The sequence below is a fragment of the Triturus cristatus genome, chromosome 7, assembly GCF_964204655.1.
Source record: "Triturus cristatus chromosome 7, aTriCri1.1, whole genome shotgun sequence".
NCBI lineage: Eukaryota > Metazoa > Chordata > Amphibia > Caudata > Salamandridae > Triturus > Triturus cristatus.
The window spans coordinates 168,093,433-168,108,721 of record NC_140590.1 but is presented as its reverse complement, the minus strand read 5'-3'; the positions used below and the strand labels follow the sequence as shown (position 1 = coordinate 168,108,721).

Sequence of the window (15,289 nt, the reverse complement as noted above, 5' to 3'; positions counted from 1 at the left end):
GATGGTGGGTTGCCATGGAAGAAATCCAACCTTTCTGGATTCTGTCTGCTCTCTACCTCCCCATACCACTGCTGCATAAATTCTCTCCTTTCTTCCTCCTCGCTCAGGCCAGTGCATCTATGATTGTTCTATCTGGGTAGCCTCAGAGACCATTACAATGGAGCTGAGTGTAGATGTTTGCAGTGGCGTAGCTAGAGCTTCTGCCACCCGGGGCGGTACCTGAGTTTGCTACCCAGTGACGGTCGGTGCAGGTGAGAGTGGGGGTGGGGGAGAGTCAAAAAACGACGAGGGAAAATAAAGTAAATAAAAAGAAAACCCCTTACGTTGCGCTCGCCAAAATTGCTCACCTCACCTGCCTCCCCCCAAAACTGCCGCCCCTGGCAGACCGCCGATCCCCCCTAGCTACATCACTGGACGTTTGTATATACCCCCACTGGATCGATCCACGTAATCAGCCTCTGGCCTGCAAGAATTTGACATATGTGAAAAGGGAGGTCACGGCTGATGAGACTGCTCAGACCTGAAAACAAAACTTGCAATTCCAATAGGTCTGGCTGGTATTTTGAGTCCTGACGGAAACTAAAATATCCATCAGAATTGAAAAAGCAGTAGCTTTGTCTACACAATGCTTCTGTATCACGACTGTTATAATGAGGGTACGTTTGAGGTGTAAAATAGCGTCTCATGCAGTGCAATGTAAGCACTCCATAGGAGGTCAACTGCCAATAGTATGAGGTGAGAGAGAAATAATCCTCTAGTTGGAGCCACATAATTGGGACCACTAGGTCTAGAAACAAGCTGCACTGTCAAGCCAGACATCGAAAGAGATGTGCTGTGTCACAGTCCCCTTTTACAGTTCTGCAAAGTGACCGCTGCCCCAACATTAGACACACTTGACTGAGGCCTCTCTAGATGAAATTCACATCAGGAGCACATGTTACGGGATGTTTCCCATCTCCATGGGCTTTGACAGAAATATTATGGGATGCGTCATCAGCATGGAACTGGACACCTCACACCGAAAGATGCATTTGAAACTGGTTGGCTCACTCCAAATGATTTTGGGCACCTTAGCATTTGAGGTACGTGGGATATATGTTTGCCCTGGGCATCTTGCACTAGGGCAAAGTTAAGATTGAAGTAGGGGCATGACGCGATGCTAAGTCTGCTTGTGAGCTAGGGATAGACTGTAACCCAGAGGAAAGCCTATTGGTGCTGTGGCCCCGTGAGTTGCCATAGATTGTCATGCTTGCAGAGGATTGGTCCTGGTGCCCAGAGATTTGAGAGAACCCACAGCTTTGAGAGAGATCTAATGCTGAGACTGGAAGACTGATCAGGGGTGGTTTCTCTGTTAAGGCAAAGGAGCGTTGCCCCACTAATATAATGGTAATCAGTTCATTTATTTATGTGTCCTCATTTGTGAAATAACCAGGGATAAAGGAGATAGCAGGGGTCTTGTTTCTCTCTGTGCCATCTTGAGTTTGAGTCTGTTTCTGGGGGCCCTTTACTCTGATACACTCCTTCCATCCTGTCCCATTGGATCCAGTAAAAGGGGGGCTGCTTTCTAGGGCCACCAGTGCGAGTACCTTATTTGCAGATTATTTCTTATTGCGTAATCCTTGGACATTATATTGTCCCTTTTCCCGTTAGATCCATATCATATTCCCTTTCCCAAATTTCCCAAAAACCTGCCCTCTTGATTGTCGCCCAAACTCTCTCCATTTTGTTTATTCTCTGGACTGAGGTTACCCATTCCGCATGCGTGGGCGAGATATTAGACATTCACTTGATGCAGATCCCTATGTTGTGGCCCATCACATCTGCAAGTGTCTTACCCGCATCTCCCCAGAAGCCCTGGAGCTGGGGGCACTGCCAAAACATGTGTATGTTGTCAGCCTTTTCTTCTCCGGACTTAGGGCAGCACTTCATCTCTTGCTTGCTAATCAGTTCATTTGTTACCATTTTATTTTTCAATAAACCCCGTCCTGACCCAAGCGTCAGGACGAGGGTGGAGCCAAGCTGACTAGCAGCAGTGGAGAGCAGTGATGGTCAGGGCACTTAAAGTTTAAAGTGCACATGTCTCTTTTGCCGGCCGTCTTGTGACAGCCAGCATGGCATGCGCGCTTCAAACCTTTCTAACCCAGCTACGACAGCTGGGTTAGCGGAAGTGCAGGCATCAAGTGCTCTTAGGAGTGCTATCCAATCCTGGCGCTGATCTCATACTTGTTAACAGCATGAGAGCAATGCCAGGATTGGTTATGGGAGTTGGCTGGAGCCTCGAGGAGAGCAGAAGAGGACTGGAGCAGGACGACATGTCATCGTGCAAGCTGCAGCAAGCAAGGTACATTTTTTAATTTTTTTATTTTATAGCATCTTGCATCTAGTGCTCGTGAATGCTACCACCCCTTACCCATTTGCTCGCCTCACCACCCACAGAGTTTCCAACCGCCACTGGTGCTGATGCCCATGTCCATTCCGCCTGCATCAGTTGTACTTTTGCAGGTGGTGCCCAACCATGCTTCTCTAACTGTCTCTCCTTTTGGGAGATAACTTCTTGCTCTTTCTCTCATTTTTGCCAAGAGGTTGTGACCAACAGCAGAGCTGAGGAAGCCTCAGACAAAGCGCTGTTCGCCTGGCAGGTTTGCGAGGTGCACTTCTCCTTTGCACCCCAGTTCAGAGTTACAGTTAGAGTTCAGACACAGTTTACACTAAAGAAAATAGAGGGCACCTGGGGTGTCCCATAGCACCGGGTCACTGTACTTTGGTCAATCTCAGGCGTCCCTTACTTTCTTTAATGTTAACTCTATCTGAACTCTAAACTCTACATGACCTTGTATGGGAAGCCCCTGATACCGAGCGTCGTCCTCCCCCGACAGCGAGTCTGTCCCAAAAGAAGAATCCTACAGAATCCTACAGTCCCCCCTCCATTGGCTATTTTTGGCAGTGGCTCCCCCAGTTAGAGACACGGAGAAGACATGGCGCTGTCAGAAACCATAAGCACCCAAGGGAATCAGCGCCTTCCCCGTGCCTTTCTCACTATTCCTGATGCCGACCATATCTTTTTCAGCAACTGCACATTTATGTGCTGCCTTCCTTTGTACACTAGTGCTGCAGTCTCGGGCCTTCTGGTTGGGATCAGCATGAGGCTGGAGAGAGTTGGAGCCTGAGTAGCTGCAGGATTCCCCCAGAGGCCATCCAGCCATTGGTATCTGCGAAGCAGGAGCAAAGTGACGTCACAAAGGGACAGCACCATTAGTTGGGAACAATAAGCGAGAGTCCTGAAGAGGAATGAGTTGGGTCTGCATTACTGTGAATGTGTGAACCTGTGCATCTGGATTTATCTGTGTGTGTGGCTGCTAGTAGGTTTGTGTGCGTGCCTGTCTGTGTAACGCTGTGGGCTTATCTGCGTGCTTCTCTATTTGTGCATGGAATGTCTGCATGAGTGCCCTGATATGCACTGACTGGCAGTACCTACCTTGGCATCTGATGGGGATTCTTGAACATATGTAGGCCCATACTGTGGTGGTAATATCAATCTCCGATGTTTTGGTGGGGAACGCTGGCGTTCGGTTATCACCACTGTCATCTAGTTGATACCTTTGCAACTTGAGACAGGGTGCATCCTCAGTTTAGGGTAGCATTACTGGTACTTGGCAGTCACGCACCTGATAGCTGGCAATCACTAGTGTTTTGTGGCAACCATTGGCATCTGGTAGCATTCTGGATATATGGGGAGACTCCTATCACAGCTGGGCATAAGATGGCCATACCTTACATAAGCTGCCTGTTAGGCCTGACATCCATGGCGAGGTATTCTCCCACATCTTATGCCTCCACTGCTTGATTTTTTTCTGCTGAACTCTTTTTGTTGGCATTAGGACTTGGTGAACTTTACCCCTGCCAGCCAGTGCTAAAGGGCTTCTGCTCTCTTCTTTAAACATGGTAACTTTGGACCACACCTAATTAGAGCATTTCATTTACATTTAAGTCCCTAGTAAATGGTACCATCTGTACCCAGGGCCTGTACAATAAATTATACTACTAGGCAGCAGCACTTATTGTACAACCCACTAAAGTATCACTGTAAAACATGTCTCATGCCTGCCTCTGCAGCATGTGTATTCAGTTCAAGACTGCCATTTCTACCTGGCAAAATAAACTTAATGCCAGGCCTGAATCATCCTTCTTAATTCTTAAAAGTCACCTCTAGGGTAGGTCCTACAGGCTTATTATGCAGGGTGCATTGTATTTAAAAAGTGGGAAATGTATATTCAGGTTTTATACATCTGGTAAGTCAAAAATACCTAAAATCATTTTTCACAGTTGTAAGGCCTATTTCTCGAATTGACTAACACTGGGTTACCTTATTACATATAATAAGTGCTAATGAATTGGAAACAGTAAGATATATGCTTTTTACACTCATATAATTTGTAATTCAAAATTACTTTTAATAATAAAGTCAGATTTTAAGCTACAATTCAGGAAATGCCACATTTAGAAAGTTGCCATTTTTCTAGCCCAACCAATTGAGCCTTTCTACTACTGTCCTGGGTCACATGACTGTGAATGGCTCTGCTGTAGGAGGTTTGTGCATTGCTTCTAGACAGTGAGGCAAAGAGGACTTAGGTGTGGATAGGATGGGCCATCCTGACAGGATGGCTGGGGAGGGGCTGTACTTGGACTCACTTACACATCGATTACTTTTATCTACACCAAAAGCCTTGTCCTTGTGGCCTCCTCCAACATGAATGAAATTCTACATGCCAGACTTGAGAAAGTATCTCTTCAGTGGGACTCTATTGTGATCTACCTAAGCCTGTGACTTTCCCCTGGTCTAGTGCGACCAGATAACTGCGAGCAGCGCTTTCTGCTTTTAGGTGCTATTGTTAATAAAAACATTAAAATGTAATATCTTCAGCTACCGTGATTGCATTTTTGTTGTTCTGGTATCATGTTATTTTTTTAAATTCACTTTATCTTTCTAAATTGGGTTGGGATGTTTCTTGGTTCTTGTTTTCATTTTAATACTGTTTGTGTGCTGCATAAATAATTCACACATTGCCTCTAAATTAATCCAGGCTGCTTTTGTGCAAAGCTACTAGAGGATTAGGCACAGGCTAATTAAGGGAGATTGTGGTCCACCCTGACAAGGGTTGTGGTTGTTGCCTGAGTGGGGCTTCCAAATCCCTTAACCAATTACCCACGAATCTGGGAGGTATCTCTACATACGTGTGCTAGTATTGGATTGTGGTGACAGCCCTGCCTAGTGTTACCCACACATGGTTTCTAGCAATTTTTCCTGGCATGCAGTGTGTACATTGTCAATCTTGTCAGCATTAAAGCCTACTATAGAGAACCTTTGCCTGCCACACCCCAACACTACCAAACTGACTACCAAACCATCTTCAGCTGAACATCGGCATGCATGTCCTTCACCGCGACTTGAAAAGTCATCTATTTTGGATCCACCTGAAAGTCTAACTCTTTCTCTTGCTCAATATTCAGATTTTTTTAATATGGTCTTGAGAAAATGATTATTAGCTTATTTTTGAGGGACAATTTGTTTATTTGCCAAACATCAAAAAACTGGTGTCATGCATTTGTATTAGGTAAAGTAGGAACCTAATTCTAGTGCCGCAGGTGAAGGATTATTACAAAATTGTAGAGGATATGAGTGAAATGCATCTTAAATTTGCAACCACGTTGTTAATACAGGTGTTCATCGCAAGGAAGCCAACCATTGATTAGGCACTAGCATTGCTTTTACTCTCCCTCAAATGTCCTTACAACAGCAAATTCTGTATAGTGTGAGTAGTCATGAAATCTACATGTACCAATTTGTCCATCAATTTTCCAGTACGTTTGGATCCCTGTTTATTTATGTGGTCCTTTTTGTGTGCTAACAGCATCTCTGTTGTGTTGGGCTGCTTGTGTGCCTCCGTGTGCTTTGTTTGTGTTTGGTAAGTGGATAAGGTTACTATGTTTTGCCTTATTTTTCCTGGCATCTCGTTTCCTCTATTCCACTCATCTTTCACACCCAGCACTTTGAGGTAGTCAATCGAGGTTCTCTCGTGGAGATATTTGTAAATGTGACAAGTAACAGTACATAACTCTGCACCAAGATTGCCCACACACCCACAATCAGGGCAGTGGGTAGTAATTTGGGGCATTTAATGAACAAGCAAAGTAAGGTGTGGTCTGGATTAAGAGCAGAATAGCTTCAAAGCCAGGGAGACACATAATCAAAATAATTAAAGAATTTACTGCAGGACACAGTGGTTCTAGGAGTCAAGAGACACATATCTTGTTTCTGCCACAGGCAGAACTTTCTTGGTGGCATAGAAAACAACTGGGATAATCAGTACTTTGCAGCAGGAAACATGTCACTGTGGCTGTGGATACCCCGTATCATATTTTCTTTTTCTCTAGTAACATATGGCTTTTGTTCCAATGACTAGAAATTGTGATTCTTGAAATCTTAGCAACACATAAATAGAAACATATTGGGTAGTGCTGTGAGTGCTTTGCTGAGTGCACAATAGACCCCCAGCTGCTAATGTCTCAGAAGATGCAGGCGAGAAGGATACTATGATTGGTACACACATATTGAAAAAGAATAGGGCAGCAATGTTGTCATTGCTATTGAACATTGATATCTCAACAGCAAACTACTTGTAATTACTCTGAATAACAAAACAGCCTCTCTTTCGGTCAACCCTAACTAACTGCTACCTGTACCACAATATCTATACAGAAAGGTGGATCGCACCAGAGGTTGCCAGATGTGGGTCTATATGGCCTCTGATTTACAATTTGCAGAGGTTGTCAGTCTGAATAGAATATCAGCACCCCTTTCAAATTGTCAAGTCAGGATATTGCATTTTATATCTTCAAATCAAATTCAGTTGCAAAAAAAATGTGAATGTCATGACTGAGTCACTTCTTGAAGTGCTCCTTCACAGATCCCAATACCTCTTTCTAGAAATCATGAACAGGATCGCCCACAACACAGGTATGAGAAAAAAGACACCACAAAAAGAGTGTAAACTCACCAACTGTAGTCGGCTGCTTTGGATATTCAAGGGTCATGAGCCCAAATGGCGAGTTGGGTGCTTCCACAATGTGGGTGCCAGGCTCCTCGCCGAAAGTATATATTGCTGTGGAGTAAACAGTTCCAGGGATTGGTTTCCACTCAATATTTGGAACAGGGTGTCCGTCTATGGTAATTTCATGCACCGCTGAAGTCGCCACTGTGATGATTAAAACCGTCTTCTCAAGGTTGGGATAAACAACAACTGCATAAATAGTGCTATATTGTTTTTTGTCTGGGATATTGATAAAGGAGGGTTCATGTGTTTCATCCCCTCTGCTGAAATATATGACTTGGACTTTGACGTCGGCTGTGATGGAGACAGTAGAGGATTCCGGGAGTGCAATCTGGATCACCTCCCCAGCCTTCATTTTTTGACTTTGCTTGTGGTCATCCACCTGGTATTCTACTTGAGAGGGTCGGGAAGCAACAACGAAGACCATATCAGTACTTCCTGGGTGTGCCAAGGATGGGAAGAGATATTCTTTTCCCCACTGAGAGACTGGAATAAGTTGAGTTGAGACCTGGTACGATGGGAAGACAGTATCAGCACTGCCATATCCACAGGTAACAACAACAGGGTGAGTGGCTAACACTCTGGTGCCAGACGGGTTGCCTTTGCTCTTTAAAAGGATCACCTCAAACGGTTTAAGTTCGATAATGATTTGTCTTCCTGGTTCGTACGTTTTTCCTTGGAAATTCACAGTTGCAGTGGGGTAGATCTCAACTTTGTTTGGTACTCGGAAATTGGCAATTGAAATTTCTTTGTTATCGTCATCTGATTTACCAGGAGGTGTCAGCACATAATACTCAACTCCCAGTTGTTGCAAGGGAACAACTTCAGCGATCTGTACTCGGTTGTCTAAGTAGATGGTCGATGCAACTGATATTGGTTTGTCTGATGTAATTGAGACTGGAGAACCAGGTGTGCCCGACTGTAGCATCTCTACAGTGATAGGAATTGTAATGGTCTCTATCTGACCCTTCACCAACGTGATTTCTTTCTTGATGTTGCCGAAAGCAAACGTGATGGTCACAGTGGTTGCATCGAAGTAGGCCGTAATGATGAACTGAAACTTTATTATTTTAATGTGGTGAACGTTTATTGGGGTGATGATGATGAAGTCTTGTCCAACCGGATTAGAGGGATTTACATCTAGAAAGCAATAGAACGAAATGTCATCAGTCTAGCACTCTATTCAATTATAGTTTAACTAGTTCTTACAGGCCATTAATTTACTCTGTGGTGGCAGACAAGAGGAGTGCCTTCATTTGTATCATACTTGATGTTTTCCTTTTAAAAGTTATAGTTTAACATTTGGCAGCCCCAGTTTCATCTGGTAAAGACTGGTTTCTGTTTGTTAATATCATGGTAGGGGTTTTATCCTTGAAAATGTGATGGTTTGGCACATCAAGGAATGTCCACCACTCTACTTTTCTTTAACAGATTTCAAACCAGATGTCAGTGGGACAAAGTTCAGATGTCGTCTCTGGTGTTTATGTGTCTTTTGGTGGGACAAGCAGTTTTCTGGCATTTAATCACAGAGATTGAAAGCAGTCTTACCTGTAATGTCATATCACTCCCATCCTGGCAGGTGACACTTTTACTAGTACTCACAAAGTCACATAACACGTGGAGCAACACCCTGTCTGAATGACTTTGCAAGGTTATGAGTGTCTGGTAAGAACACTCTGCAGGAACCCATCCGCTCTGTTACTGCCCTTCGCAGCGACCACTGTGGCAATGGACATCCTCAGTTGGTTTCAGTGGTCCCAAGCTTTGCTTGGTGTGACCGCAGACCTTTTATCATCCTGCTCTATTTTTGTGTCATTGCCCTTTTGTCAGCGCCGCCTATTTAAGACCTAGTGGAAAGCCAAGCTGTGGGCCCCCAAGTCCCGCATACACTGCCCCTGTGTTGCTCTGCAAATTATTTCAACATTTCTTCTAAATCTGGCGTGTTCCTGCTCGACGGATGTTTATCACTAGTTCACAGACTCCCACCACTGCTTTTGTATGTTGCTCTGCAGCAAAGTACTCAAATCTGCTAGAGATCTGAGCATCCACCATTGCACCTCCTTTAGGCAGCAGAGACCTCCTTCCCCATGGCCATGCTGTGACACAGGGCAGACGGAGGCAAATGATTATAGTTTGAAGGCTGCATCTCTTTTTCCAATGCCCATAAGGTGGAAGCTGCCTACCGGCTCTCTATTTGAAAATCTGCACAATCTATAATGACTGAAAGACTTCATGTCTCCCATCGAGCACAGTATAGACTTAGGTAAAATGTTTAGAAGTGTATGAGGGAATAGGATATCCCCGGCTCCTTGTCCGTATGATGCAAGATGGTGGGTTGCCATGGAAGAAATCCAACCTTTCTGGTTTCTGTCTGCTCTCTACCTCCCCATACCACTGCTGCATAAATTCTCTCCTTTCTTCCTCCTCGCTCAGGCCAGTGCATCTATGATTGTTCTATCTGGGTAGCCTCAGAGACCATTACAATGGAGCTGAATGTAGATGTTTGCAGTGGCGTAGCTAGAGCTTCTGCCACCCGGGGCGGTACCTGAGTTTGCTACCCAGTGACGGTCGGTGCAGGTGAGAGTGGGGGTGGGGGAGAGTCAAAAAACGACGAGGGAAAATAAAGTAAATAAAAAGAAAACCCCTTACGTTGCGCTCGCCAAAATTGCTCACCTCACCTGCCTCCCCCCAAAACTGCCGCCCCTGGCAAACCGCCGATCCCCCCTAGCTACATCACTGGACGTTTGTATATACCCCCACTGGATCGATCCACGTAATCAGCCTCTGGCCTGCAAGAATTTGACATATGTGAAAAGGGAGGTCACGGCTGATGAGACTGCTCAGACCTGAAAACAAAACTTGCAATTCCAATAGGTTTGGCTGGTATTTTGAGTCCTGACGGAAACTAAAATATCCATCAGAATTGAAAAAGCAGTAGCTTTGTCTACACAATGCTTCTGTATCACGACTGTTATAATGAGGGTACGTTTGAGGTGTAAAATAGCGTCTCATGCAGTGCAATGTAAGCACTCCTTAGGAGGTCAACTGCCAATAGTATGAGGTGAGAGAGAAATAATCCTCTAGTTGGAGCCACATAATTGGGACCACTAGGTCTAGAAACAAGCTGCACTGTCAAGCCAGACATCGAAAGAGATGTGCTGTGTCACAGTCCCCTTTTACAGTTCTGCAAAGTGACCGCTGCCCCAACATTAGACCAACTTGACTGAGGCCTCTCTAGATGAAATTCACATCAGGAGCACATGTTACGGGATGTTTCCCATCTCCATGGGCTTTGACAGAAATATTATGGGATGCGTCATCAGCATGGAACTGGACACCTCACACCGAAAGATGCATTTGAAACTGGTTGGCTCACTCCAAATGATTTTGGGCACCTTAGCATTTGAGGTACGTGGGATATATGTTTGCCCTGGGCATCTTGCACTAGGGCAAAGTTAAGATTGAAGTAGGGGCATGACGCGATGCTAAGTCTGCTTGTGAGCTAGGGATAGACTGTAACCCAGAGGAAAGCCTATTGGTGCTGTGGCCCCGTGAGTTGCCATAGATTGTCATGCTTGCAGAGGATTGGTCCTGGTGCCCAGAGATTTGAGAGAACCCACAGCTTTGAGAGAGATCTAATGCTGAGACTGGAAGACTGATCAGGGGTGGTTTCTCTGTTAAGGCAAAGGAGCGTTGCCCCACTAATATAATGGTAATCAGTTCATTTATTTATGTGTCCTCATCTGTGAAATAACCAGGGATAAAGGAGATAGCAGGGGTCTTGTTTCTCTCTGTGCCATCTTGAGTTTGAGTCTGTTTCTGGGGGCCCTTTACTCTGATAGACTCCTTCCATCCTGTCCCATTGGATCCAGTAAAAGGGGGGCTGCTTTCTAGGGCCACCAGTGCGAGTACCTTATTTGCAGATTATTTCTTATTGCGTAATCCTTGGACATTATATTGTCCCTTTTCCCGTTAGATCCATATCATATTCCCTTTCCCAAATTTCCCAAAAACCTGCCCTCTTGATTGTCGCCCAAACTCTCTCCATTTTGTTTATTCTCTGGACTGAGGTTACCCATTCCGCATGCGTGGGCGAGATATTAGACATTCACTTGATGCAGATCCCTATGTTGTGGCCCATCACATCTGCAAGTGTCTTACCCACATCTCGCCAGAAGCCCTGGAGCTGGGGGCACTGCCAAAACATGTGTATGTTGTCAGCCTTTTCTTCTCCGGACTTAGGGCAGCACTTCATCTCTTGCTTGCTAATCAGTTCATTTGTTACCATTTTATTTTTCAATAAACCCCGTCCTGACCCAAGCGTCAGGACGAGGGTGGAGCCAAGCTGACTAGCAGCAGTGGAGAGCAGTGATGGTCAGGGCACTTAAAGTTTAAAGTGCACATGTCTCTTTTGCCGGCCGTCTTGTGACAGCCAGCATGGCATGCGCGCTTCAAACCTTTCTAACCCAGCTACGACAGCTGGGTTAGCGGAAGTGCAGGCATCAAGTGCTCTTAGGAGTGCTATCCAATCCTGGCGCTGATCTCATACTTGTTAACAGCATGAGAGCAATGCCAGGATTGGTTATGGGAGTTGGCTGGAGCCTCGAGGAGAGCAGAAGAGGACTGGAGCAGGACGACATGTCATCGTGCAAGCTGCAGCAAGCAAGGTAAATTTTTTAATTTTTTTATTTTATAGCATCTTGCATCTAGTGCTCGTGAATGCTACCACCCCTTACCCATTTGCTCGCCTCACCACCCACAGAGTTTCCAACCGCCACTGGTGCTGATGCCCATGTCCATTCCGCCTGCATCAGTTGTACTCTTGCAGGTGGTGCCCAACCATGCTTCTCTAACTGTCTCTCCTTTTGGGAGATAACTTCTTGCTCTTTCTCTCATTTTTGCCAAGAGGTTGTGACCAACAGCAGAGCTGAGGAAGCCTCAGACAAAGCGCTGTTCGCCTGGCAGGTTTGCGAGGTGCACTTCTCCTTTGCACCCCAGTTCAGAGTTACAGTTAGAGTTCAGACACAGTTTACACTAAAGAAAATAGAGGGCACCTGGGGTGTCCCATTGCACCGGGTCACTGTACTTTGGTCAATCTCAGGCGTCCCTTACTTTCTTTAATGTTAACTCTATCTGAACTCTAAACTCTACATGACCTTGTATGGGAAGCCCCTGATACCGAGCGTCGTCCTCCCCCGACAGCGAGTCTGTCCCAAAAGAAGAATCCTACAGAATCCTACAGTCCCCCCTCCATTGGCTATTTTTGGCAGTGGCTCCCCCAGTTAGAGACACGGAGAAGACATGGCGCTGTCAGAAACCATAAGCACCCAAGGGAATCAGCGCCTTCCCCGTGCCTTTCTCACTATTCCTGATGCCGACCATATCTTTTTCAGCAACTGCACATTTATGTGCTGCCTTCCTTTGTACACTAGTGCTGCAGTCTTGGGCCTTCTGGTTGGGATCAGCATGAGGCTGGAGAGAGTTGGAGCCTGAGTAGCTGCAGGATTCCCCCAGAGGCCATCCAGCCATTGGTATCTGCGAAGCAGGAGCAAAGTGACGTCACAAAGGGACAGCACCATTAGTTGGGAACAATAAGCGAGAGTCCTGAAGAGGAATGAGTTGGGTCTGCATTACTGTGAATGTGTGAACCTGTGCATCTGGATTTATCTGTGTGTGTGGCTGCTAGTAGGTTTGTGTGCGTGCCTGTCTGTGTAACGCTGTGGGCTTATCTGCATGCTTCTCTATTTGTGCATGGAATGTCTGCATGAGTGCCCTGATATGCACTGACTGGCAGTACCTACCTTGGCATCTGATGGGGATTCTTGAACATATGTAGGCCCATACTGTGGTGGTAATATCAATCTCCGATGTTTTGGTGGGGAACGCTGGCGTTCGGTTATCACCACTGTCATCTAGTTGATACCTTTGCAACTTGAGACAGGGTGCATCCTCAGTTTAAGGTAGCATTACTGGTACTTGGCAGTCACGCACCTGATAGCTGGCAATCACTAGTGTTTTGTGGCAACCATTGGCATCTGGTAGCCTTCTGGATATATGGGGAGACTCCTATCACATCTGGGCATAAGATGGCCATACCTTACATAAGCTGCCTGTTAGGCCTGACATCCATGGCGAGGTATTCTCCCACATCTTATGCCTCCACTGCTTGATTTTTTTCTGCTGAACTCTTTTTGTTGGCATTAGGACTTGGTGAACTTTACCCCTGCCAGCCAGTGCTAAAGGGCTTCTGCTCTCTTCTTTAAACATGGTAACTTTGGACCACACCTAATTAGAGCATTTAATTTACATTTAAGTCCCTAGTAAATGGTACCATCTGTACCCAGGGCCTGTACAATAAATTATACTACTAGGCAGCAGCACTTATTGTACAACCCACTGAATTATCACTGTAAAACATGTCTCATGCCTGCCTCTGCAGCATGTGTATTCAGTTCAAGACTGCCATTTCTACCTGGCAAAATAAACTTAATGCCAGGCCTGAATCATCCTTCTTAATTCTTAAAAGTCACCTCTAGGGTAGGTCCTACAGGCTTATTATGCAGGGTGCATTGTATTTAAAAAGTGGGAAATGTATATTCAGGTTTTATACATCTGGGAAGTCAAAAATACCTAAAATCATTTTTCACAGTTGTAAGGCCTATTTCTCGAATTGACTAACACTGGGTTACCTTATTACATATAATAAGTGCTAATGAATTGGAAACAGTAAGATATATGCTTTTTACACTCATATAAATTGTAATTCAAAATTACTTTTAATAATAAAGTCAGATTTTAAGCTACAATTCAGGAAATGCCACATTTAGAAAGTTGCCATTTTTCTAGCCCAACCAATTGAGCCTTTCTACTACTGTCCTGGGTCACATGACTGTGAATGGCTCTGCTGTAGGAGGTTTGTGCATTGCTTCTAGACAGTGAGGCAAAGAGGACTTAGGTGTGGATAGGATGGGCCATCCTGACAGGATGGCTGGGGAGGGGCTGTACTTGGACTCACTTACACATCGATTACTTTTATCTACACCAAAAGCCTTGTCCTTGTGGCCTCCTCCAACATGAATGAAATTCTACATGCCAGACTTGAGAAAGTATCTCTTCAGTGGGACTCTATTGTGATCTACCTAAGCCTGTGACTTTCCCCCGGTCTAGTGCGACCAGATAACTGCGAGCAGCGCTTTCTGCTTTTAGGTGCTATTGTTAATAAAAACATTAAAATTTCATATCTTCAGCTACCGTGATTGCATTTTTGTTGTTCTGGTATCATGTTATTTTTTTAAATTCACTTTATCTTTCTAAATTGGGTTGGGATGTTTCTTGGTTCTTGTTTTCATTTTAATACTGTTTGTGTGCTGCATAAATAATTCACACATTGCCTCTAAATTAATCCAGGCTGCTTTTGTGCAAAGCTACTAGAGGATTAGGCACAGGCTAATTAAGGGAGATTGTGGTCCACCCTGACAAGGGTTGTGGTTGTTGCCTGAGTGGGGCTTCCAAATCCCTTAACCAATTACCCACGAATCTGGGAGGTATCTCTACATACGTGTGGTAGTATTGGATTCTGGTGACAGCCCCGCCTAGTGTTGCCCACACATGGTTTCTAGCAATTTTTCCTGGCATGCAGTGTGTACATTGTCAATCTTGTCAGCATTAAAGCCTACTATAGAGAACCTTTGCCTGCCACACCCCAACACTACCAAACTGACTACCAAACCATCTTCAGCTGAACATCGGCATGCATGTCCTTCACCGCGACTTGAAAAGTCATCTATTTTGGATCCACCTGAAAGTCTAACTCTTTCTCTTGCTCAATATTCAGATTTTTTTAATATGGTCTTGAGAAAATGATTATTAGCCTATTTTTGAGGGACAATTTGTTTATTTGCCAAACATCAAAAAACTGGTGTCATGCATTTGTATTAGGTAAAGTAGGAACCTAATTCTAGTGCCGCAGGTGAAGGATTATTACAAAATTGTAGAGGATATGAGTGAAATGCATCTTAAATTTGCAACCACGTTGTTAATACAGGTGATCATCGCAAGGAAGCCAACCATTGATTAGGCACTAGCATTGCTTTTACTCTCCCTCAAATGTCCTTACAACAGCAAATTCTGTATAGTGTGAGTAGTCATGAAATCTACATGTACCAATTTGTCCATCCATT

General features: G+C 44.9%; 1 protein-coding gene across 1 annotated transcript in view; it reads right to left on the bottom strand.

The window, feature by feature from the left end:
* Positions 1-15,289, bottom strand: part of LOC146809134 (uncharacterized) — a 277,381-nt gene that overhangs the window by 151,652 nt on the left and 110,440 nt on the right. The window contains exon 16 of the mRNA XM_085615949.1: positions 7,056-8,249. Coding sequence (XP_085472075.1) covers positions 7,056-8,249 — 1,194 coding nt within the window. The remainder of the gene's footprint in view (positions 1-7,055; positions 8,250-15,289) is intronic.